The sequence below is a fragment of the Monodelphis domestica genome, chromosome 1 (assembly GCF_027887165.1).
Source record: "Monodelphis domestica isolate mMonDom1 chromosome 1, mMonDom1.pri, whole genome shotgun sequence".
Taxonomy (NCBI): Eukaryota; Metazoa; Chordata; class Mammalia; order Didelphimorphia; family Didelphidae; genus Monodelphis; species Monodelphis domestica.
Genome location: NC_077227.1, coordinates 521,324,705 through 521,352,387, shown reverse-complemented (window position 1 = coordinate 521,352,387; position 27,683 = coordinate 521,324,705). Strand labels below are relative to the sequence as shown.

Sequence of the window (27,683 nt, the reverse complement as noted above, 5' to 3'; positions counted from 1 at the left end):
CTTTTGTGACCTTCTAGTCTAGCCCATGCCTGAAAGAAATCCCAATAATACACCTGAGACATGTTCATGAAGCTTCTAGTTAAAGACTTTCAAAGAGGGGAGGGATAACCATCACTGCTCTAGGTAGCCAATTCCACTTTTTGTATAACTTTTAAGTTAGGAAGTTTTTCCTGACATCAGATCTTAACTTACCTTTCTGCAACTTCTAACCATTGTTTTGTATATGCAGAATTCAAATGAATCACTTAATAAATGTTTGTTCACAGACTCACATTTGGTTCTGATTTCTGAGGCCAAATGAAATAAATATAATCTCTCTTCCACATGACAGCTCTTCAGATATTGAACACAGGTATTATATGCCCCTCTACTGAGTCTATAGCAAATTCTTCAATTGACCCTCATGTAGCATAAATTTTATTAAAGACCCTCAGTATTCTGATTGCCCTTGTCTAGATACTCTCACTAATTAATTGCTTTATTAAACCATGGTGCCCGGAACTGAACCCAATTCACCAGATGAAGTCTGATAAGTTTAGAGTACAATGGGGCTACCATAACTATTTTATTTTAAATTAAATAGTGTTACAACATTTCTAAATTGAAAATTAAGTATTCCTTAATTGATAATTAAACTGACATTCCTGAATAAACATCTCTTCAATCTGACTTCTTTCCTCATTGTGAGTACGTATGCCAAACTCATTCTAACCTCTGCTCATGCTATTACCTCTGTCTACGTGGTCCTTGCTACTACTTTCTGACTAGCCAAATCCTACCCTACTTGAGGCTCAGCTGAAGTTCCAGCTTCTCCATGACCATTACTTTGAACACTTAATAACACCTATGTTCTATCAGTGGCTACCAAAAAAAAGAGAGGAAGGACTGCTTCTCTTGACCTCAGCCTTACAGTCACAGTACCTAACTCATATCATAATGAGAAGAATAGTGGAAAGAACTGACCACAAGCTGCCAGGAAACAGAGGCCTTCATCACTATAACACTGCATTCTGAGCCATCTCTAAATCCTGAAAATGAACCTTGGCAACTAGCTCATCTCCAGAATCATGATGAAAAGGAATAATGAGAAGTGAAATATCAGCCCCAGGCATATATATTCCAGCATTAGTGGCCTCATTTACCAATTAATGTCTCCCCCAACCATCAATACTTGCCACTAGTCTCAACCTCACCATGTGAGACATAATCAGTTGGTGCCATCTCATCTCTGATGACTTCCAAACTCCTCAAATCTCTGTGAGTCACCATACACAAAAATGACAAAATTTCCACTCTGCCACCTCTCTAATAGATTCTCATCCTTATCCATCAGAGTTTTCATCTCCTTTTCTTGTCCATCATTGCTTTGTCTACAGCTTTTGATACTGTAGACCAGTGGTGTCAAACTCAAATAGGGCCACTAAAGGATACATAAAAATCCATAAAGACTGCACACTCATATACTTTTATAATGCACTATTACCTGTGCTTTACTGTGTTTGGATTTATTTTGTTAAATATTTCTCAATTATATTTTAATCCAGTTCAGGACACACACCAGAGTGGCCACATATTTGACCCTTTTGAAACAGATGATTGCTTTCTCTGACATTCCTTTTCTTGTCTTAAATTCTGGAACACAGTACTTGACATGTTTTGCTACCTCCCTAACTACTCTTTTTCAGTTTCCTGACTTGGAACATCTTGGAACTGTGAACTAAGTGTGACTATGAACCAAATTCCTATCTTGTGATTTCTTATCAATCTAGAACTTCTTTGGTGATCTCGCCATTTCATTTCTTATACAGAACCTCAGATTTTTTAAATTATAAAGAACCTTAGTGGCCATATCTGGTCCAATCCATACCACAAAAGGAAGCACCACAAAAACATCTCTAATCATTAATCATTCACTTTATTGTTCAAGACCTCTGATAGTAAGTACCTATCTACCTCTTGAGGCAGCCCTTTCTAATTATGAACAACTCTAATTGTTAAGAATATTTTTCCCCATCACATTTGTATTTGCCTCTTTGCAACTGTCATCAATATCTCTCAATTTTGTCCTTTGGGACAGAGAAAAAGTCCAATACCTTTTCTATGTGACAGGTTTTCACATACTTAAAAAAAAATATCTATGATGCCTCTCTACTCCATATCTTTTCTTCTCAAGGTTAAATACTTCCAATTCCTTCAACTGATCCACACATGACATGAACTTAAGGTTCTTCATCACTCAAGATGCTTCTCTTGGATGCTTTCCTATATCAATGTCCCTCCTAAACAGTGACACAACAAGAAAATACAACACTCCAAATGTTGCTTAACTAGGACACAATGCAGTAGAATTATCAATTCTTCACATTCCTGTCTTTCTGATGTAACCCAAAAATACATTGATTTTTTGACTGCCACAACATATGGATCACTAACATTGAGAATGCAGTACACTAAAATTCCAGACCTTTTAAAAACTTCTCAAATAAAATCTCCCCAATCTTATACTTGTAAAGCTAAATTTTCAAACCCAAATATAAGACTTTTCCTTTTGCCCTGGTGAATTTCCATTTACTTGATTGAGTCTAATTCTGTGCTGAGATAATAACCTGCCAAGATCAATTTGGATCCCGACTTTGGCTTTCAGTGATAGCTATCCTTCCACCTTTGTATACTCTGCAAATTTGACAAGCATGTGAGATATGCTTTTATCCCCAAAATAATTGATTAAAAAAAAAGGTTAAATAGCATAAGAATGCATAGATCTCTGGGTCCTTCCACTGGATATCTACTTCTCTTTCACTGACATGATCCCCAAATCTAGATATTGTAAACCTTAAAATTTCTTAGACTTATGAATGTTGGAAATTTCCCCTTTGGGAAATCTCATACTGGAAAAAATTTCCTACTGATAGTAAGAACTCTATTGGAATGTGAAACCCCTTGGCATGGGAGGATCCTTCTCCTCCCTACTTAAGACTACTTTAGGACAGAAACCTTTTGCTAAACAATGGAAAGGGTTTTGACCTATGCTTAAGCATAGAACAGGAAGTTCTTTGAGTCATGATTGATTTTAGAATTGATACAATAGAGATACTTGGAATGACAGAACCAGGTCTTGGAAAATACAATCTCCACCCTACTTAGAGTAACAGGATTTAGGAAGGGCTGCAGCAAAGGTCAAGATTTAATTATTTGAGAATATGACCTTCAACAGACATGTGCAAAGCCACAGACCTCTGGGCAGTCCTGGGTTAAACTAGAGCCACCATTGGCACAGGGGAGACATCAATAGTGATTGGTAGATGTGAGAACTGAGGGGAGGGAACTTAGATGGTTTCCTTAAAGACAGCGGGGTCTGAGGAGAAAGGGAGAGAATTTTTTCTCTGGACTAAGGAGGTTGCTCTGTTGGAGGACCAGGAGAGAAGGCTGGCTCTGAAGGAGGAGAATTCTCTGGAACATTTCTTGAAAGGAGGCTCTCTTGAAGGTGGAGCCTGAGGTTGGCATGAGAAGCCTTACCTAGAGAGATCTTGGGTGAGTGATAAACCCAACTGACTGATTTATTCATTCTTATTCCTTTCTTACTTTCTCTCTTTTTCTATTGACTAATCAGTGTATTATAAATTAAATTTCTCTATAAAACCCAGTTGGCTTGGGCATATTCATAAATTGGGAATATATTCCCTGGCGACCATCTTATATTTCCCTTGCTCTCAAAACATTTTAATTATCACAGTTTAAGGCTCACACTCTCTTATCTACAACTATTTAACACTCAAAACTATTTTAAATCTAACAATATACAGGTATATTCTCTCTCTTGAGCTCTAGTCCACATGAATATATTCATTCATGTGGAAGTCAACATTGAAATATATGTCTAAAAATTAATTCACCACCTTCTACTCTAAAGCTACTTTTCTTCCAAACTGTACCAATTTTTGTTAAGAGTATCACTATCCTTTCATTCACCTGGCTGTGAATACTTGAGATCATACCTGAATCTTTCTTCTTCCCTTAATCACTTACTATTCCAGTGATGGAAAATCTTTTAGAGACTGAGTGCCCCAACTGCAACACTCATGCAGCATGTGACATCCCCTGCCCTACTTACCCCAGACAGGAGAGGGAGGAAGAGCTCCTACTGGACTGCTGGGCAGAGGGACAGTTCATGTGAGACAAGTCCTCAGGCATGAATGAAGAGGAGGAAGGGATCAGTTCCCTCCAGCACACTCCAGTACATGCTCCATAGGTTTGCCAAACCGGTGCTATCCTGTCAGTCTTACCTAAAAAGCCCTCTAGTTTCCATCTTCTTCATCTACACAGGCACCATAAGGATTTTGAACTTCACAACCTCTTGCTTTGATTATGTAATTTCCCCTTAAATGATCATTTTCCCCCTTTATAATCCAGCTTTCTCAAAGATGCCAAAATAAAATACCTAAGAAATAGGCCTGGGCACTCAGGAAATAGAATAAGACTGACATTTATAGATAGCAGAATGGTTTTTCTTTTTAATATACCTTTCCCATCTTTTAGAACTCCATTTCCATTACCTCTCAGGTAGCCAAGAGTGTTCTGGGCAGATGGCATAGGTGTCCATAAGCCATACTATTCAATTGTGTTACCTGGCCATTGAAAGCCCTTCACAATCTAATCATTCTCATTTTAACAATGACTACTTTTTGTGAGAATCTTCCACTATAGTTAAACTTATCTAACTACTCTCTCCAACATATTTTAAATTTCCTCACCACAGTTTGTCTATTTGTATTCTCTGACTATAATTCTTTCCATCATTTCCTTATGCCCTCCAAAATCTACCCACATCTTAATAAAAATGAAATAACATCAAATATTATTCTAAAAACACAAAATAAAAATGGCAGGTCAAGACTATTCTTTATATTTCTCAAGCATTCTTAGAAAGACTTTAGTACTTACTGAGTAGCTCAGCTTAATTACCTTTCATTCCTTAAATTAATGGAATATATTTCAAAAATACTCAAATATATCTTGGAAAAAATATTTTTACCTTCTCTTAGGCATTCCACTACAAAAGTAAAGCCTGTGGTTCTTGGATGTAAGACATATTCATATTTTTCAAGTCCATTTTTTTCAGCGAACTCGTTGCTTTTAGCTTTGCTGTTTTCTAAATGAAATTAAAGATAATTAGTAAGTATATGCTACTGACTAGGGGGAGGGAAGAGATACAATTTGCTTTGCAAGATACTGGTATTAAATTATACTAGAATTCTAACATATGCTCTTAATTTTTTTTAATTCTAAAAATACTCCAAAGGTTTGGAGTCATATTCCTAATGTTTACTGCTGTTGGTCTATATAATCAGTTATTAATTAAAATCTTTACTCTCTGATGAATTAATAAGTTGAAGACATTTTCCTGAAATTTTAAATCCATCCTGAAATGATGAGATTTCATAAAACACAATGTATTACATATAATGAATGTAAAAATATTTATAAAAAATGTGCAGAGACGACTAATCATGTGCAAATGATACTAAAGAGAAAAAGCCCAGTGTAAATCAAATTGCTGCTTAACTTAATCTGCAACTTTAAAATCTTCTGAAGAAAAAAAAGAATGCTTTTTGAAATGCATCATTAACATTTTTACTAATTGAAAGTCTTTATAATATAGCATAAATATCTAAATATCAATTATGTCCAGGAAAAAAAATCTTAATATTTTCATCAAAACCTTCCTTTGACTAATAAGCAAGCATGCTATTAATGCAGGATGCAGAAATTGCTAAATCTGGCAAGTCTGGCTGAATACTGCAATACAGGCAAGTATATGTTCTAATTAATGGGGGGAAAACATCCCTTTTTTTTTTAAAGTCTTTAAACTATAAAGTTCACAAAAGAACCTAAACATGTTATTTTAGAGGATTATTAGGGGAGAGGGGAAAAGCACAGAATTACTTGGCTTCAAATGCCAATCTGAGAACTCATTAACCAAAGGTTGAGTACTCTGATGACATAACCCAGTTTTTAGTTCCTTTACCCTAACATATACACAAGAACAAAAAGTATGTACCACTTATAATTTTCCTAACTTTAAGCAAGACACTTTTACTAAGTTTAATAACAGAAACCTACTTCTAAAAAAATTAGGATAATTTAGATTTTGTTGAATAAAATTAAATATTCTTATAAGATATATCTTGTGAAGGCATTATATCATTTTGGAATTCAAAAATGAATCAAAAAGGTTAGGATTAAAAAGCAAATCCAAAAAAGGAACAAGATTCCCATATTCCCTATTTATACAATGGAGTTAAAATTTGCTAGTGCACTGTACCTAAATATGGGCTTGTAATATACAGTGTTATGAATAACATGATGGATAATTACTTTTAGTGAAGGTCATAGCAGAAGAAACTTTGGACTGATTAGTTGGTAGTCAGAGGTTCTGCCTTCACTCTGCCACTAACCAGTGATAATTTGAGCCAAGTCATTTCCCCTCTAAGAGCTTCATCTTCTACGATTCTGCTTTTTCTCCCACATCTGGAATGGCTCTTTTAGCCCCCTACTTTCCCTTCCTTCCGCACCACACCCCTGTTTGAAATTCCTCTTCTTTATTCAAGGCCCAGTTCATGCACAACATCATTCATGGGCTTCCTGAGAGTCTCTGTCCTCAAATCTCTTATGTCAATCTACTTGACTACTATTATGTACTCATTAATCTAATCTAATTTGTATTATGGTAAAATATGTATTTGTCTTTTTCTTCTTTAATAGATTGAAAGCTCTATTTAGGCTCATTTTTGTATCTCTATATGGCTAAGATAGTGTCCTGCATATATAATCACATTAAACACTTTAAAATATTAATTGAATTGACTTATTCCAACACAAGACACCTCACCTGTGAGATCAGTCCCTTCTGGGAATATGAGGAGTTGAAGTGGCTCCTGAATATCACAGAAATAATTCAACATGTTTTCAAAGTGACTTTTATCATCCTTCCACTTCCTATGAATGAAGATATAGGCAGCAGCCTGCATTGCCCATCCTGAAATAAATTTGACAAGTCATTAAAAAAGGATAGTATTTGATTTTCTCATTGAATATGAACACACTTCTGTATGTTTATCTTTTGTCAAACACAGTAATAAAGTAACCAACTCTGATCTGGGATAATGTGACCCTAATTTATCAGACTTGTTTTTATCTTATTTTACTTTTTAAACTCTTATCTTGGGTGGAGTCAAGATGGTGGCATAGAGTCAGAAAAAGTTCAGACCTCTGAAAACTCTTCCTTACCAATTACAAACTAAATGCTCCTAGGGTACTGAAAATCAAAACTAACAAGACAGAGCCAAGGAATCCTCCTGCTGGACTCAACTTAAAAGGTACCCCCCCAAAGGCTGGAATTCAAGAATACTCCAGTTTCAGGGGAAGGAAGAAGGAAGATCCCAGAACCCTTCCCCCACCTAGAGTCCTAAACCACCAGCCGCAGCTGGAACCTCTGGGCGGGCAAAAGCGCTGGTCTGGAGGGAGGACCTTGCAGCCAAAGCTATGCCAGGCTCAGAGCATCCAACACAGGCAGTGAGGAAGCAGTTATAGAAGAAACACAGAGTCCAGAGCGGGCATCCTAGTTGCAGCAGTGGAGACACTCCATATTATGGCCCCCTTCCCAAGGTTTTGGCCTCAGGGCACATCCACTAAGCCCAGCTGGACTTAATCCAATCAAAGCCTCCAGAGGGCAGGAAAGCTCAAGCTACAAGACCCCTCCCCCACATACAGCACTGAGAGATTTGCTGACAAAACTCCAAAGGTGAAGGCTGAAAGAAAAACCCAAAACCACAAAAATGTTAAAGGAACAAGAGCTCAGGCAACTACAGGGAGTAGAGAAGGGGTAAATATGAGCAAACAACAGTAAAAGAAAAAAGAAATTACAATAGACAGCTTCTATATAGGCAATGAACAAAAGAGCAAACGGAACACAGAAGGATGAGGGAACACTAAGCACAAAAACAGAAAACTCAAGGAATTGGATACAGGCTCTGGAAGAACTCAAAATACAATTCAAAACACAATTAAGAGAAGCTGAAGACAACTGGGAAAAAGAACTTAAAAACTAAGATAAGTCATCTGGAAACAGAGGCACTTGAACTAAAACAAGAAAATAGTGTCTTGAAAGCCAAAATCACATGACTTGAAAATGAAGCAAAGGAGGTGAAAGATGAGGAAAAGGAGATGAAAGATGAGGCAAAGAAATGAAAGATGAGGCAAAGGAGATGAAAGATAAGGCAAAGATGAAAGATGACCTCCAAAGAAAATCAGACCAGAAGGAGAAGGATGACCAAAAAGCCAGGGATGAAATCCTGTCTTTAAGAACCAGAATACAAAAACTAGAAACAAGTGACTTCACAAGGCAGCAGGACACTATAAAACAAAATCAAAAGAATGAAAAAATTGAGGAAAATATGAAGCATCTCATTCACAAAACAGAAGATTTAGAAAATCATTCCGAGGGAAACAACTTAAGAATCTTTGGACTACCGGAAGTTCATCACAAAAGAAAAATGTTCTGTTCACAAAAATTCTGGGAAGCAGAAATAGATGTAGACAGATCTTACACCAGAAGAAACTAGCTGAGAAGGGCAACTTAGCATGCTACTTCTGAAAGGCTGCTATCTTGTTTTACCTCAAACACCTCAACGTTTCATTTATGTTTATTCATCCATATACTTGTCAACATGAAATCTAGAAGCCCCCAAACTTGTAGCCTAGTGAGATTCAAAGACCCCCAGTTTAGTTAGCTTGAAGGTGAAAGTCTGACCTTGTCACATAAAAGTTTCTACCTGACTCATCCCATCAGATGTTAAGTATCTCTTTTGTCCCAATGTTTTCTCCCCTTAGGCCAAAATCCTTAACCTAGGTGGCCCAGCCCAAGGCTGGATCTTTCCCTTTTAAGTCCGATTGTAATGCATCAGCACCTCAGTTACTCCAGTCTGAAACTCCTTATTTTCCTTTGTTACCATTGTAAAGCCAATCAACTGTTCTTCTCATCCTCAATTCCCAAGTTCCCCTAGAAAGTTATTTAAGCTTCCCAACTTTAGTGGCTCCTAGGAATTATCCAATCTAGCATAGTTGGCATTCCCAGGAATCAGAGTCCAGAGGAACCAGAGTACAATCCTGGGACTCTGCATAGGCATGTGGTGCACAGCTCTGCTTGGAGGCCTAATTTAGCACTGAACCCCTTTCCTTAAAGAGTGGTTTTTCTGACTATTTAACAGTTCTGTGTTTTTTCCCAGTTAACATACTTTATTAAGACTCATGCTACTAGAAGATGAGATAAATACTCACTGTAGAGAAGACAAAAGATCTTACATCAAAAAAGAATTTACAGTGAAGGTAAAGTGCTTCAAGATTTACAAAATGTTTTATATACATTATCTCAATTTGATCTTCATAGCAATTCTGACAGTTAGGTATCCACAGGTATTATATCTATTTACAAATAAGGAAAAGAGGCCTAAGGTACTAGCCTTAGTCACAGAGCTAGTGAATGTCACAGGTGGGATGAAAATCCAAGGCATCTTGATCCAAAGTCTAATATTCCTTCCATTGTCATATTATCTAATCCAAAGTCTAACATTCCTTCCACTATATCATATTATCTAATAAAAATCAATATATTCATCATCACCATGCCTTTACATGTATAAAGAAACATGTAGCAAAGTTTTCTATAGAGAGAGAGAGAGATCAAAGTAACTAACAAATATTTGACACTTTGTATTTTCCACTCACTGCTCCCAAGTCTTCCGTCCTCTGGGGCAAAACAGTCAATCAGTTTAAATAATAAATATTTATTAAATGTCTACTAAGTGTCAGGCCCTCCACAAAGTGCTGGGGATTCAAAAAGAGACCAAAAATAAGAACAAATCTAATCCCTCCTTTACATGGCAGATCACCAAATACTTGTATGTATCTATACACACTTTGGTAGTAAAATTTTATTGCTATAAAACTCTACTTGTTTCTAGGGTCAAGCACACTGAAGCACTACTGAACTTATCTACTGGGTAGTACACCATAAAGAGGGGCATTAACTATTTCAACCCACCTTTCCAGTCTTGCATAATTACCTTTCATAAATTCTTCAATGTGGCACAATTGCTCTTATTATTTCTTCTTCACACATGACACCTCAGTACCTATTTCCATACCTTTGCAAAGATTCTCCCCAACCTGAAATGTGTGTGACCTTTTAGAATCTCTAATTAAAGCTCAGCTCAAGTCCCATTTCCCACATAGGACCTTTCCTCATCTCCTAAGGTGTCAGTACCTCTCTATGAAATTACTTGGTATGTATCTTTACATGCTTAGTATATCTATACATATATATAAAGAAACACGTAGCAAAATATATATATAGCTGCTAGCATGAGGCAGCGGCCACACCCCGGGCAACGGCTTTGACAGGCCGGCTAAACCTTGTGAAGGTAGCCATAGGGTCATAGACCTCTGTTGAACCAGGGCTTTGCTCACCCAGCATGTGAAGACTGCTTCAGCCGAACAGACGGAAGAAACCAAAAAGAAGGTTCAACGGCTGAGAGGACGATGCAGCAAAGCACTGTGGAGTGCTTAGGGCATGTTGGAGCACAAAAGACAACATGGCCATTCAATGCAGCTGAGGAAGTCTCCAGGTGTAACAACTTTTGGTACCACTGGACCCAGGCTTCCAATGCCAAGAGAGTGGGACTGTCTCTGTGCATCGACTTTTCCACTTAAATCTCCTTCATGCACAAGTGTCTTTGTGCACACTCATTTATGAAAATGCACAAGGACATGTCAGTCTTGGTTACCGAGAGACTACTACTAGTATATATATGTACATGTTCTTTCCCCTTATAGAAAACTCCCCATATATAAATTCCATGAAGGTAAGGACTACTTTTTATTTCTTTCTTTATTTTGTAGCCTTATGACTTAACAGTACCTAGATCATAGGATTAATAAATGCTTGCTAATTGGTATTTTGTGAGAGGAATTATACTAATGTAAGGGAAGAAAACAAGGGAAAAGACAAGTAAAGGTGTATATATTGGGGCCTGACATCTTAATTCTTTTAACACTACTTGGAAAAGCTCAGTGGATAGAGAGCCTGACTGAAAGAAAAGTGGTCATGGGTTCAAATGTGACCTTAAGACATTTCCTAGCTATGTAATTGGGAGCAAGTCACTTAACCCTAATTGTCTAGTCCTTACCATTCTTCTGCTTTAGAACCAATACTTAGTGTTAATTCTACGATGTTAGGTAAAGATTTAAGAAAAAAATGTAGGAAAGTAATAACAACTCTTTCTGTGGCAGCAAAGAATTGGATATTGAAAGGATGCCCATCAACTGGGAAATAGTTAATTGTGTACATGATTGTGATAGAATATTATTGTGCTATAAGAAATGATAAGCAAGATGGTTTTAGAAAAACCTGGAAAAGTCTTATGTGAAATGATGCAGAATAAATTGAACAGAACCAGGAGAACACTGGACACAGTACCAGCCATATTATAACAATAATCAACTGTGAAGGACTTGGCTACTCAAAATCAAGATATCCAAAGGAAAAAAAAATAAAATTAAAAAAAGATATCCAAAGGACCCATGATAAAAAAAATGCTATCCACTTCCAAAGAAAGAACTGATAAACTCTAAGTGCAGGTTGAAACATACTTTTTTTACTTCATGTTTCTTGTTTTGTGTATTTTCTTTTGCAATATAGCTAATATAGAAATGACTTTAAATATATAATCAATTCCTTACTGCTTATCTTCGCAAGGGGTAGAGGAAGGATAAAGAGGGAGAAAATTCAGAACTTGAGGTTTTTTTTAAAATGAATGTTAAATTTTTTTTTAATTTCATTGGGAATTATTTAATAAAATAAATGGCTCCAGAATTGAAAAAAGAGAAGTTTAAGCTTGCATGGAATGGAAAAACTGTATAATGTTTTCACTAATTCCTCATTGCTTACCTCTACAGAATTATACTTCATTGGCAGTATTCTGCCAGTGATATTCCATGGCTAAAACCAGGGATCATCACCTCAGAAGAATCAACATTACAAGTAACTCAGCAATGTGTAATAATTAAAATATTTGGTTGTCATAAACTGTAATGATTAAAATAGTGGAAGACTTAAATTGTAGTAGATATAAAAGTGGAGGCATTAAATTGTGACCGCAGAAAATATGTTTTCAAGACAGTGTCTTCTTTTAATCAAATATAAGGTGGTCACCAGGGAAAATTCCCAATTATTAAAATATACCGAAGTCAGCTGGGTTTTCTAGAGATTTTAATTAATACAAATGAGGAATTAAAGAAAAAGAGAAAGAGAGAAAAAGGAAATAATGAGAAAAGGATAGGTTGGCCCAGGGCAGCCCTGGCCAACCCAGGCCTAAGCCCTAAGAGAAAGATCAGTCAGTCCTTAATCACTCACCACAAGGTCTGTCCAAGCAAGTGTTCTAGTGACACCAGGCCAGCTTCATCTCAGCTGACTCTACCAGCTCAATCCTGAATCTGAATGAATGTCAATCTGAATGTCCCTTCAGCTCTATCTGAGCTCCTATTTAAAGGGAATTTTCTCCTATGTCACCTCCCCTAAATTCTTACATCTACCAATCACAGTCAACGTTTTTCAAAGGACAGACCATTCTTAATTCACACCTAAGAAGTCTAAACTTTTGAGTAATTCACACCTGAGTAGACTAGAATCTCTGAGTAAGTTCTCACCTCTTTGCTCCTTGTAAGTTCACAAGTTGCCTGACCTTTATAGGTACTTAGCATCCTTTTGTATTAGATCTAAAAATAGGCACAGCTTAAGAACTTTTTGCCTTATTATAATTATGGGTTTAAGTACTTTTCATTGTTCAGCAAAGAGATTACAACTTTATCTTCCTCTAAAGTATGCTTAAGTAGGGGTGTAGTAGAGGTTTTCACATTCTTGATCTAAGTAGAAGTCTCACATTCCTGATCTAAGTTCCTTCATTGTTTAAAATGGGGAATGGTCGTAACCCAACCTTATGAAGTAGGGTCTGAGAAATTTTAAGTTTCACAATCCAACCTTTTGAAGTAGGGTCTAAGAATTTTAAGGTTCACAGTCCCCCCTGATGATCATTGGGAGACTAGTCTCCCCATTGATCATTTAACATAATCATCTTATTAGTCCTAAATGCACTTCTAACTATAGATATATACAATATTCAATTTTCTAAGAGGAAATTAGAGTACTGAGGGAGGAATAGAAAAGAAAGAAAGCAAAACCAATGTTTTGCTAGGCGCACTGACAGAAAGCCAAATTAGGGGCAGTCCCTTTTGGCATAAATGTATACATTTACAATAAATGTTCAATCAAAGTTCAGTTCAATCAACTATATCCAAAGTTCATTCTTGATCTTCTTGGTGTAGTGTGGATTTTCTGGCATCTTTCTGCAACAGTTCATTCCCTGGATTTAGGAGTTAGTAAACTTCTTTCTTGAAGATCTTTTCTCGAACAAAATAAAAATCTTGGATTTTTATAAAAATATAATTTCAAATAATTAATCAAAATTCTTAGACTTTAAATTGAAATGCAATCCCCCCTAAAGTAGGTGTTTAAAAAAAACATCCAGTTCAGCTCAGGATGCAATGTTTAGTTATGGGGGTGTATGAGTCAATTATTAAAAGAAGAGAAAAATAATCAAAAACATAAGAAAAAAAATTCAAAATAGGTCCTTGTATAGGTCCAATTTAAAGTAATTTCTATCCCACAAGTCTGTAGGACAGAATGTAGTAATATTTCACTTAGCCATTTGTAGCCAAGACTACAGGAAGTTGCCATAATATAAGAAAGAAAAGAATTAGAATTCTATTTTGATAGGGAAGTATCATTCCCTCTTCTGACCTTTTTGTCATTCTCAGAGATATAGGGAGCCAGCATGATAGTCAAATTTTGTACTTGTATGAGTACTTTGCAAAGAGTATAGATACAAGGAAGTCCTATGACTTAACATATGTCAAGCGTCGCAACCTCGAGTCTCACATTAATATTTCCTGTGTGCTCTTTTTGGCACTTTTCAGGTTAAGTCTGTGCTCCTTTTTTTTAATCCAATTTTTTCTGGAATCATGCATTAATCACAGTCTCATAGCATTTCATCAATAAATGGCAGGTTCCCATAGCTTAAAGCTTTTTGGGTATGCATTGATATTATAGCAAGAATATATATATATATATATATATATATATAAACTTGTATTACTGAAGAAAAAAATATTAATATTAATTATGTGTACCTTTAGTACAAGAAATGAGAAAAAATCAAATATTCTAATCAAAATAAAGAAAAGCAATAATAAAAATAAGGGAAAAAATCAGTAATTTGATGTGTTCTTGAAAAACAGCATCCATTTGTCTATGGATTATTATCCCCAATTCATATGATAGGGTACAGTCAATCAGTCTCAACAGAAGATGCTTTCTTCACATGTGAGCAGTGAATCCAAGAGTCCTTTTCTCCAACCTTTATAGATGTTGGAGTAGTTAACAATATTTGGAATGGTCCTTCCCATGAAGGCTGAGTTGCTCCAGTATGCTTGAAATTCTTAATATACACTTTATCTCCTGGGTATAGGTCATGAAGAGAGAAAAATCTAGTGGTCTGACTTGTACTGCAACTCCGGATTCATGAAGTTCACGCAGTTTGTGCTGTAATTCCTGTATATAGGAAGCAATAGTAGTATCTCCCCCTAATAGTGAGGTATATGCAGGGGGAAAAGGTTTAGCCTGTATAGGCGGATGTCCAAAAAGCATCTCAAATGGTGAGATATGTAGGTCTCCTCTAGGCCTGCTTCTAAGATAATATAGGGCCAGAGGGAGAATTTCAGGCCAGTTTAAATGTGTCTCAGTGCATAATTTTCCAATCATAGTTTTAAGTTCTCTGTTTATTCTTTCCTACTATTTGGAGTGGAGACAAAACTGAAAAAGGTTAATTAATATCAACAAAATCAATAGAGTCTAAGAAGAATCACTTTCATTATATTTGGGAAGTTCCTTGGGCACCCTCCTGAAGGGTACCTCTCTGAGGGTCATTAGCACCTCGAGTATTTTTTGGACGAGCACCATTTCTCATATATTGTTGTTGAGTATTATAATTTTCTTCATTTTGAGTATTTTCATTATTTTCCTAATTCCTATTTCTAAAATTCTGGTTTCTAAAGTTCTTATTTCTATATTCATTATAGTTATTTCCATAATCATTATTATAATTTCTAAAATTTCTAAAATTCTGGTTTCTATGACCATTATCATCATTTCTATAGTTGTTATTTCTAAAGTTGTTATTAAACTGTGTATTCCTTCCAATCATCTTAAGAAAGGTTCTACATTCCATCATTTTGTGGCCTTTCTTCTCAGAAGTGGCAGGTTACTGATTTATTTGTGAATTCCCGCAAAGGGGCTATAGTCTCTCCCTTATTTTTCAATTGTCTCTTTAACATTTCAATTTCTTTCTTTAAATCTTCCACTAGGTCTTTTTACACGACCCTTATAAACATAGGTTGCTACTCTCCTCAATTCTTTGAGGTCCATAGAGTCCCAATTGTTTAAACCAAATATGTTTTTAAAAAAAGGTAATGAAAAACTTAAGAAGTATGAATCCAGAAACTTCCAGAAATTTAACAAAACTTCTTTACAATTTTGGCAGGTAAGAGTGATGTTCTGCAGAGCTTAACTTACTAAGAGACTCCTACCCTTGTTTCAATTTTCCTAATGCCAAAGATCACCAAAGGAGCTACTGAAAATACATTTCTGTAGTCTTTAAGGATTATTTGTGAATTGATACTGGTATTGCTTTGAGGAAGGTAACTGATGAGGAGTTTGTTGCAAAGGAAGAGAGAGGGAGGTGTTGAATGATAGTAGCCTTGATAGGATCTCTCTTTCATTCACTCCTCTCCTGGGTAGTGCTGTCAAGGGGTGCTTCTCAGGAAATTTGGGATCCTCTGTTATAAGATGGTGATGGGAAGATGAAGGAAAGTCTTCCCTATCAGGAATAGTAAGAGGTATCCCCAGATTACCTGGCATGAGGAAGTCAAGGGGATAAACCTCCTCTCCAAGTCTTCAGACTCAGTGAGGAACGGGTCTTGGTTATGGCTAATCTGTAGCCTCAACAAGTTACCTTCCTTTAGCTCCTAGAAAAAGCCATTTGAAAAAACCTGACTGTGTGTTATGTTATTTAATAGACAAATAATATAAGGAAATATGGGGAGTAGGGTTGTGGAATTAGGAGTACCTGATTTCTATTCCTCGAGGTCTATGGCTCTAAGAGGTGTCAAGCTACCCAGAGTTTCTCCTCCCCATACCCACTATTTCTCTCACTCCTAATAAAATACTACTGGGGTCAAGGAATAATCAGAACAGGTGCAAAGGCAAAGGGAAGAGAATCAGGCTCTCAGGCAGAGAGTCCATGACCCTCTCAGGTCTGAAGAGTCTTGACATGCGGGTTGGATGTTCTCAGAGGTCCAATGTTGCTGAAATAACTTTGTAGCTGTAATCTCAGCGCTAAACACAAATGAATCCTCTGTTGGCTCTTGGTAAGATATCCCGCAAGGAATTTGCTTCCTGCCAGTTCAAGATCTCAGTTCAAAATACCCTAGGATTTTTTACAGAGCTCCTCTTAGACCATTCTCTCCCAGCATCCTCTGCTACCAACGGTCTTTGCTGCCAATCACCTCTTCTTTCAATGTTCTATTTTTCCTTTTGCAACCTGCCCTTACACTTTGGAAACTAAAATTGGATGACAATGTTTCAGGCTATGTGAATCATGTGCCAATTTCCTTTTGATCTCATCCTTTATTATCTATATTCCTTAGAATTCAGAATTTCCCTAGATTTCACAATCATATTTTGCAGTATAGCAAGTTAAAAATAATAATGCAATTTGATGGCATCAGGTTATATAACTGAAATTTTTACTACTGTATGTTAGCCAGTTTGTAGTCACTACTTTTCCCCCAGCTTAATTCCTGAAGCATCCATTTATTCATTTAAGCCCTCTCAAAAAATCAACCATTATGATTATATATAGACTAATCTATTCAAATATATCCTCTATCAACTTTGTTCTTGTCTATAATTAAATAAAATTTAATCTTCATCCTACCATTCATATAATTCTTTTCCCATGTTTCCTGTACTTCCTCAAAATGCATATAAGCTATAGGATTTAGCTCATCTTTGTCAATGATTTCTGTGTAATAAGCAAGAATATCCCACTGGATTTATAACCTTTTAATCATTTGTGTCTCATGTTCTACTTCTACTCCACAAAGAATTATACTTTATAGCAAGTGGATTCTAAATGCATTTATTATGACTAAATAGTATCACCTCCCAAAATGCATTATTAAAGCCTGTTATTAAGTGCAAAGTAAGCAGGGTGGTTTTTAAATAAAAAGATCTGAAAACTGTTCAGATCATGACTATGCTTCCAGAAGCAGGGTTCTCTCCTGCCTAATGGCCCTGCTACCTTGCTGGATTAAGGTCACTAAAAGGACAGATCTCCTTCAGGTTTTAAGTGTCCGTGCCAATATTCTCCTGTGTTTGTATGCTCACTAGCCACATGTGGTGAGCTGGTAAAATTCATCTGTGGCTGCTTCAAAGGAACCATAAACTACTGATTCACAGGATGTGGGCAAATCATAAGAACATTTCCTGGGGTCAAGTAAGCAAGCAAATGGACATTGTTTTATTTCAAATTAGGTCAAATGAACATACACATACATATAAACACACTCTCTACAATGGAGAACAAAATTGACTGACTGTATTTTTTTAATTCAAAAATTATTAACCAAATCAGAAAACATTTTTAAAAATCCTAGTTTGGTTGTCTCCAACATATTTTTTCTCTTTTAAATGCACTGATACAAGAAACACAAAGACCTAAACAATCCTCTCTCTCCCTTAAAATATATTCCATGAAGACAGACAAAATCATCTAGCTGGAATTTTCATACATAATTTTTTTTTCTCCTGCCTTGATATATAAATTATGTGTTTTGAAGTGGACCTAAGCCCTGGGAGACTTCATCTCCTAGGACTCTACTGCAACTTCCTCTGACATATCTGACTTCCTTTGTGGGAAGTGTCAGAGGGATTAGATTTTATCCTGTTGAAAATATAAAATCATTTTAATGACAATGATCGAATATAAGGAAGGACTGTATATAGTGGCAAATCTCTGCCAGAAAGATCAGTGCCAGATGGGGGTGAGTGGATAGGGTCAGGTAAAGTGGTTTATACTTCTCGGGAAAATAACACATTATAATGAAGCCCTAAGAATACATCAAGCACTAGTGTTTGTTATTATTCCTGGCTAATCTGATTCTGGGCAGCTAGGTTGCACAATGGACAAAGCAACAGGAAGACCTGAACTCAAATTTCGCGCCTCAATCACTTACTAGCTGTGTGACCCTAGCAAAGCCAATTAGCCCTGTTGACCTCAGTTACCTCATCTGTAAAATTAACTGGAAAAGAAAATGGCAAACCACTCCAGTATCTTTGCAAAAAAACCCAACAAAAACAACAACAATAACTCAAATGGGGTCATGAAGAAATGGAAATGACCGAAGCAAATGAACAAAAAATATGATTGGCTGAAACAGAAGGTGGAAAAGCTAGAACAGTGTACTTTAAGAATGGTGAGCTGTAGGTAAGTTTGGTACTTAGTTTTTGTAGCCATGGCCTCTAGGTGGTGCTGGAAACCACTGTCTGGTAATCCTTTTTAATAGTTCTATGGCTCCCTGTCATGTCTACAAGGCTAGAACCACAGGAGGTTGTCTTGGGCAAGTGGAACGAGTTCCTTAGGTCTCCAAACAACTTATCTCTCTGCAGGATATATCAGGATAAATTTGTTGCAATCACCACAGAAATTGCTTGTGATTTCAGATTAATCCCAAGTGAGTTTTTAAGGTATGCACTTGAATAATCTGTAACGAGGTACCTAAACATCAAAACTCAATGACGGCAAGTCAGTGGCACCTAAATAAGTATCAGAAGGGACAGAAGGTAAGTAGTTTGATAATTAGATAATTATTATAAGTCCATAAAGAAATAAAAGGCATGAAGTAGGTAGCAAAAGAAAGACTAGAAAGGATGGGTTTAAGTGATACTGAAAAGAAAGAATTAAAAGGATTTAATAACTTGATTAGATGGTGGTAAAGAGGGGAAGAGTAGCAATGTGAATTTTAGATTTACTCCACCCTGCTTAGTCTTTAGAATTATAGCAACCAGGAATGTATACACCCCCACTTAAGGATTAACTGTAGGGGAGAATGGCCTATGACTGACATGTGCTAGCAAGTGACAAATCAGAAACAACTGACTGACCCCTTGGGCTGTCCTAAGCCAAGTTTAAGCTACCATTGGTAGATGTGAGACACAAGAAGTTATGTAAAGAACTGCTTATATATTTTGCGTCACTTCCTGTGAGAAGGGCTTTTGGTGATTTTGCAGCTTTGGCGGACTTTGGCGGTGAAGTTGACTGGGAGGTGTAAACCTTAAAATTTCTTAGACTTATAAATGTTGGAAATTTCACCATTGGGAAATTTCATACTGATAGTCTATTGGAATGTGAACCCCATTGGCATGGGAGGTTCCTCTTCCTCCCTTCTTAAGATTACTTTAGGACAGAAACCTTTTGCTGAACAATGGAAAGGACTTTGACCTATGTTTAAGCATAGAACAGGAATTTCTTTGAGTCATGATTGATTTTAGAATTGATACAATGGAGATACTTGGAATCAATCTCCACCCTACTCAGTCCTAACAGGATTGAGGAAGGGCTGCAGCATAGATCAAAATTTAATTATTCAAATCTCTACCCTACTCAGGTTAACAGGATTTAGGAAGGGCTGTAGCAAAGGATCAAAGATTTAATTATTTGAGAATATGACCTTCAACAGACATGTGCAAAGCCAGAGACCTCTGGGTTAAGCTAGAGCCTCCATTGGCACAGGGAAATTGATGGACAGTGATTGGTAGATGTGAGAACTGAGGGGAGGGAACTTGGATGGTTTCCTTAAAGATAGAGGGGTCTGAAGACTCAAGGAGGTGGTTGAGGAGTTTGTCTGAGTGGTTGGAGTGTGCTCTGAGAAGCTTGCTCTGAAGGAAGCTGAAGGTGGGGGCCCCGGAGACTGTTTCTCCATTCTGGTCACGTGAGTAATAGGGACTGATCTCTTTTCTTTGCCCCAGCTATCTAAGGGCTTGGGCCTTTTGTTTGGCCCAGCCTAAACAGAGGGGGTATTTAAGCCCTATTCCCTTCTCTCCCCTTTCTCTCTCCCTCTCTCTCTCTATCTCTAATTCCTTTCTTCCTCCTGTTTGTAATTAAACTATAAAAGGCTGATGGCTGACTTGAGTTTTCATTTAGGAATTACATAGCTGAATTCCTTGGCGACCTTAAATTAATATATATCAGTCTTTTAAAGTGATTTCCTTGTCACAGAGGAGCTCGGAAGCGTGAGTCTAGGTGAGATGGCTTCCCTGAACAGCCACGTGGTGAGTGGCCCTTCTGAAGGTTTCAGCCTCCAAGGAGGCCTCTCATCTTGGAGGAGGCTTCCTAGCTGGAAGCTAAGTTAGATTTAATCTTCTGGGAAGGCCCCTTGGCTGAGAGGCCTCTGAACTCCCCTGGCTCAGGCCAGGCCAGAAGAAATCTTCTATCCCTTTCCCTCTTTCTCCTTCTTAATTTCTTCCTTCTATTGTAAATAAACCACCATAAAATCCCGTTCTGACTTGAGTATTTCATTGGGATTTAGAATTTAAATCCCTGGAGACCACTAAATAATATATTCAGTCTCAACTCCAAATTTTACCTTTAACCGCAACATAAGGAGAAACTAGGGGAAAAGTCAAGCTTTTATGATTCATACAAAAGCTAGAAGGCTGAGGTATGCAACCACCTCTATTTCTTTCAGATCTAAGATTCTACAACTCTTAACTCTTCCCAGTTTGAAAGACTTTAAGTTGTATTTTCAGATGCTAGCTAGCCTTGCTTTGAGAGATTTATACTTCAACAGGTAAATAGTAATAATAATAATAATACATGCATACATTAACTACAAAACTTAATTTTATCAATCGGTTTTAATATCTCCATCAACGAAACATCAAAAACAAAAACAATAAATTTTGTTAAGTTAAACATAAAGTAGTATATATTTAGAAAGCACTTCCAGATCTCAAATTAATAATTAGTCACAAAAATCATTTGATAGTTTAAAAAGTAAAAAAAGATTTCTGAAACAGACAAGGAGTCAATTAATAAGCATTTGTTAAGTACTTCCAATATACTAGGTATTGCACTAGGAATATAATGCCTGTTCACAATGGTGACACAAAAAAAGGCAAATAATAATAATAATAATCATCCCTGTCCTCAGAGAACTTATATTCTAATGAGGGAGATAAGCTGTTAACATCTATGTGCAAACTACATATATACATACATATATATGTGTGTATATATATATATATCATATATATCATTATATATATCATTAGGAATGTCATTAGAAAGGCACTAGTATTAAGAGATAGAGCAAAGTTTCTTGCAGAGGTGGGACTTTTTTATAAGATGATGAGTCATTTCCTAATAAAGTCACAGGTTATAGAAACAATTTTCAAGGGAAAAAATTCAAGAGATCAAAGACTACATGAAAGAAAGAAAGTAGTAAAAAAAATGGAGTCTGAGGGACTCTTGTGAAATGGCGAAGTAAAGAATGGTTATAAATATATTACTCTGCTATAAGAACTGATGAAATGGATAATTTCATAGGAAACTGAGACTTCTCTAACCTATGTAGAGCAAAGAGAGCAGAACTAGGACAATTTATAAAATGACAAAGATATTGTGGAGGAGAAACAATTTTGAAGACTCTAGAACTTTGATCAGAACAATGATAAACAATAAATCCAGAAGCCTGAAGATGAAACATGCCACTCACCATACCAGAGGTAACTTAATGAAAAGACACATGTTTTTAGGCATGGTCAATGTGGGAATTTGTTTTGCATGCCTTTGTATGTTTATATATTATTTCTTAAATATACATTTTGATATTATTACATTATCCTTTTAGTATTATTTAAACATGATATGATAAAGACACTATTTTGAAATTTATGTATCTTATATATTGTTTTTGAGGCTTTGTGGATATTGGTAAAATGAGGTAGAGTATAGATTTCAAAAGAAAAAATAAATTTTTAAAAAACAATTCCTGTAATTCATGCTTAAACCAAATGAATCAAATTCCTTTTATGATCCTCATCAACTTTTGGATACTCTGCTTTTACCAATGACTTTCCTAAATAATGTGTCTTTACTACTTAGGAACACAGATAAGTAAGTGCAGTAATCTAAACATCTTTCAGTTACCACTGCAAAACAATGATTTAACTGATATGATGCCTTGACTTCAGATGACTGAGAACAACCATGTCAGCTTCTTATTAAATAAGTGGAAGACACAGGTCCTGAAGTCTAGGTGATACTTGGAACAAGTTGAGGAGTAGACCCCTGGTATACTGAATTCCATGCAACCTGATGGTCCTTTTTAAAATTATTATTATTATATTCCTACATCACTGTTAATATATTCATTGAAATTCTTCAAGAGTTAAGAGACTCTTCTCATCATTTTCCTAATATCAAGTGTACAAGGTTGATGATAGTATCATATAGCATTTGAAGTCAGTATTTAGTTCTGGAAGAAACCTTAAAATATCTTCTAATTCAAAGCCACGTGGCTCTTTTCATAATGTAGGTGAGGTTGTCTAGGCCAGAGGCCTAGACACATGTTTTCTCATTCTGTATTTTCTTTAATCCTTAACCTTTAATAAACCTCTAAAAATATAATACTCCTTACAGAGAGAAACTAATTTCTACCTGCCTCAGTTTCCCCCAAATTTTAACTGTTACAGTATGGCGACCATTAGATTGGATGAGAACTTCTCAAATGTTTTAGCCTAGAAATTTTTTTTAAGCCATGTTTCTCTGGTCAAGGTTTTTTTTTTTTTTTTACCCTCCAAAGCTGCTGCTCCTCACAGCCATTAGATAGCTCACCCCCCCCACCTGGCTTGGCCGCTTCTCCCTGCCTGCCTGCAGCCATCCACTCCAGACCAATTTGCTGTTTGACCCAGACTGCAACTCACCTGCCCACCCCAGCTGCCCACTCCGGCTCTGGCTCCTGCTCATGGCCTCTCCGTTCTCACCTGGTGCCCACTCTCCCGGCCCTGCCTGGCTGTGTTCCTGCCTGCAACCATCCGCTGGCCACTGCCTGCCTGTTTCTGCGCCCCAGACCCATGCACGCAACCCCAGCCGGCTCATCACCCAGGCTGCTGGTAGCAGACCCAGTTTCTTCAGGATCAAAAACCAGCTGGTAACAAAGGGGGTAATTTTCCCTTAGGCTAAGCCTCCATGTGGACAGGGGTATTGACCACGTGGGCGGATCATAGGAAGGGAGAAAGAAAACGGAGAGGAGAAGAAAGAGACTTTCAAAACAGGAACTAAAAAGCATGGCTATTTTACAAGGATATTTTTTAATTGCATTGATCCTTTTATTGACTTCACCTGCATGTCAGGGAGGAGATTCAGCCCCCTACAACCATTTAGCTAACTATGGGGAAAAAAACTCTGCGGCTCAATGAACTGAGAGCCAGGCCTAGAGATGGGAGGTCCTAAGTTAAAGTCTGGCCTGAGATACTTCATGGCCGTGTGCCCCTGAGAAGATTGCTTGGACCTCATTGCTTACCCCTTATCGAATTGCCTTCTGACAATAGATAACCCAAGGAATTTTAAAAAGACTGGAGGTTGTATATTTTAAGACATTTCAGACTCCAATGGTTTATAAAAAATCTCTGTATCCTATTGCATTTTACTGTTTGCTTTGTTTAAGGTTTAACTTTGTGATTTTAAGTTCATATATTACTGCATTCAATATTATTCTGTTACACTGAATCATTTTAATGTACTGAGTTTTCACTACTGTTATATTTTGTTGCTTTTCCCCTATAACCATATTGAACAAATATCATTGTAATTAAGGCCATATATGAAAAACAGCCTTTCTATTTTTGCTTTCCCCCAAATTTTAACTGTTACAAAGAGAAGTCAAAGTGTGTCAGCCACAATCACAAAAGCATAAAAAGAGGAGCTAGAAATCATTTCCAAATCTTCTGACTCTTAATTCAGTTCTTTCTTCAAAACAGTATGATAGTGATAATGTCTCATTTACTAGGCTGTTCACATGCAATTCTATTTTGTGGTTGGTGGGTTGGTTTTGTATCACCATGGAACATAAAACAACATTCATAAAAATTATGGCATCAGAGGCACAAAATCATCAAACCACATCTGGAGAAGACTGAGGAGGTTAATGTATCTTTCTTATCTTTTTCTCCAGGTATGAGGAGTGTTTTTAAGGTCACTCATGCATAAAAGTTGATGGAAAGTATGAGGGTTCCAATATTGATCAATATTCTAGACAACTTATGTAAAAGTTTTAACATTTAAAAATCTCACTGTCAGTAGTACATGAGTTTGTATTTCCTAACAATGAGGCTAGATTATGTTTAGTTATATACTTTTATCTAGGTCTCCCTGTGATAGTTGTTATTTAGTGCAAAAAGGCTAAAATTAGCTATATACAATATGTTTTATGGTAATTGAACAGAATCAGCAAGAGAATAAATATTCTCTATAGCTTCCTCAATAATTGATGTTGTCACTTCCAAAAACATTGAAGGATATGAAACCCAAATATGCTATATAAATTGATGAAATTCTATTTGATGTTGATGATTTTAACTTGGCCCCAAAATTATGAAGAATAATTCAGAACTACGTCCAAAAAATTATTCAACTGAGTGTGCATTTTGAACCAACTATGCCACTACTAGATCTATACCACAAGGAGATAAAAAAAAGAAGGAAAGGATCTATATGTATAAAAATATTTATAGCAGCTCTTTTTGTTTTAGCAAAGAATTAGAAACTGAAGGAATATCTGAAAAAGTGGTATATGGTTTTGATAGAATAATACTGTGCCACAAAAACTGATGAAGGGAATGGGGCAAATGATGAAGAAGTTTCAGAAAAACATGGGAAGACTTATTTGAACTGGTGAAAAGTGAACTGAGAAGAACCAAAAGAAAATTTTTATTGTAACAATAATATGGCAAAGACAAACTTTGAAAGACTCAAAAATTCTGACCAAACAATAAATAAAATAAACCATAATTCCAGAGGAGACTCAGTGAAATGATTTTCACCTTGTAACAAGAAAAGGAAGAATGCAAAAGGGCTTTGCAATGTGAACTTCCAAGTAATTGACAGGGACATGTGATGGTGTGAAGATTGGATTTAGCTATCTCCTGATTTTAACAATGAAGATGCTTAGTCTCACAAAATCAGGAATGTCTATACCCATCCTTAAGAATTAAGTATTCAAGAGGATGGCCTTTAACAGACGTGCAGAAACAGCTGACAGATCCCTGGGCTGTCCTAAGTCAAGCTAAGCTACCAGTGGTACAGATGAGATACAGGAAAATGATATAAAACCTTCCATATATTTCCCGTCACTTCCTCTCTTCGGTCTTTTTCCCCAGAGAGGTGGCTCTGGCTGGTCACTTCCTGTGAGCAGGCCTGGGTGCCAGTTCGATCCTGGAACTCGAGCCTGAAGGAGCTTCCTCAGACAGCTTCCTTGAGATGGTCACCTGGTAAGTGATAAGACTGACTCCCTTTTCCCTTGGCTCTCAGGGGAGTCCCCCTTGGCCAAGGTCTTGAACTCCTGCCTGGCTCAGCCTGAGCCGAAGCAGTTTAAGTTAACTCTTTTCTTCTCTCTCTCTCTCTCTTTCTTAATTTTTTTCCCTCTATATTAATTAAAATCACCATAAATTTCCAACTGACTTGGGTAATTAATTTAGATTTTAAGTCACAACTATAAAATTATCCTCTACAATGGAGAGGTGATAGACTCAAGAGTGCATACTGAAGCATATTTTGTTTTGGATATGGCCAATGAAGTATGAGTTTTGTTTGATTATATGTCTATAACAAGGATCTTGGTTTTCTTATTTTCTCAGTAGGGGAAAGGGAACAGGGCGAGAATTTGGACCTGTTATATATGACATGTACATTAGTAGTGGCCCAGTTCTAAAGTGAATGTTAAGTCATGGATGCTTCAATGAATTCATGGTCTCAAAGATGTGAACACTCACTCTATAGACTAAATCCATCCATGCCTGTGATTAATCACAACAATAATTAAATGAATAAACTGAAAACATAGTCTGTTATAATAATGAGCTCTTGGAAATTTTCTTTCCATTAGCAAAGTGTATGAGCAAAAATCCTCAGTTCTGTTTTCTGACCCAAGTAACTAAGGGGGGAAGGGGGGATGGGAGAAAACCTAGAGACAACTACAATAATACATCTCTACAGAAAAGTTTCCTTACCAACCATGAAAATGACATCTATCCTAATACAGTCCTCAGAAAACCAAAATTTCAGTTCAAGGTCATTGTTTTTAAATGACAAAATTTTCAGAAAGGGATTGAACAGTGAGAACATAAAGGTACAATAAGTAGAGAATAATAAAGACTATAGTGTATAGCAATTGCTATGTGTGGTAATTATTGTTTGCTTTGCAAATTAATTGCTTTTAAGTGCCCTTCCTTCCCAAAAGGCAATATTTAATATTCAGTGCTGGGATAGTCCTATTTTTCAGAAGCAAAACAGAGTTTTCTGAGAACATTCCTACAATGGTATGATTTAGGTTATTAAAATATACAGACTAAAGCAGCAACATTGTGTGAAACAAAACAAAAATAATTCTAAAATATACTTGAGCATTCAGTTTATACTTGCTGAAGACTATTTTATATTACTAGAGTGGTCTTTAAAGGCTTTATTTGCTAGACTAGTTTCTGGTCCAACTTATTCTTCAAATGAAAATGTAAAAGGTAGTTAAAGCATGATGGAATCATATTTTCTGCAGTATCGGTCACCCAAGCAAGCACTTAAAACCTGGCAAATTGTAAAACTTTTACTCCACCACTGTTTAAAGATTTTTTAAAAGGAAAATAAAAAGCTTTCTTCTAGCTATGATATGCTAGGGAAAAAGAGAAAATATTGAAAAATACATCTGCATTAGTCAGGGATAATGAAAAAGGTCTTAAGGCTTAAATGGAACTCACTATCAAGTGAGGCTTTAATGTGGGAATATTAAATATTTGCCATTCACCCATTATTTATTCTAACAAAATATGTGAACAACTTACCAAAACCAGGAACACTTTTGAGACTGGATTTGAGGCAGATTTTCTCTAGTCTGAGGTAGCTATATCGCATCAGGCAATTCCAAAGAAACATCCAATCCATTCTTGTCCGATGGTTCATAATAATAACACTTCTTTCCCCAGGAACAAAAGCATCACCTGTTATAATCACTTTTACACGAAATATAGTCTCCAGCAATGCCTAAGAAAAAAATCAATTCAAAATCATAACTTTGTGTCAGAAAGAATCACAAATAAACAGGATAGCTTTAAAATTTCTATACTTTTAATATAATTAAAAGGAAAAACAAGCTAATGATAATAGATTCAGTCTAATGTACAA

At 36.4% G+C, this 27,683-nt stretch overlaps 1 protein-coding gene across 3 annotated transcripts in view; it reads right to left on the bottom strand.

Moving 5' to 3' along the window:
• LCLAT1 (lysocardiolipin acyltransferase 1) overlaps positions 1 to 27,683 on the bottom strand; it is a 291,808-nt gene that overhangs the window by 199,973 nt on the left and 64,152 nt on the right. For all 3 annotated transcript variants that reach the window (XM_001380662.5, XM_056813230.1, XM_056813229.1), the window contains exons 3-5: positions 27,344 to 27,542; positions 6,890 to 7,036; positions 5,033 to 5,149 (exon numbers count right to left, since the gene is read on the bottom strand). In XM_001380662.5, the coding sequence (XP_001380699.1) occupies positions 5,033 to 5,149; positions 6,890 to 7,036; positions 27,344 to 27,542 (463 nt within the window). The remainder of the gene's footprint in view (positions 1 to 5,032; positions 5,150 to 6,889; positions 7,037 to 27,343; positions 27,543 to 27,683) is intronic.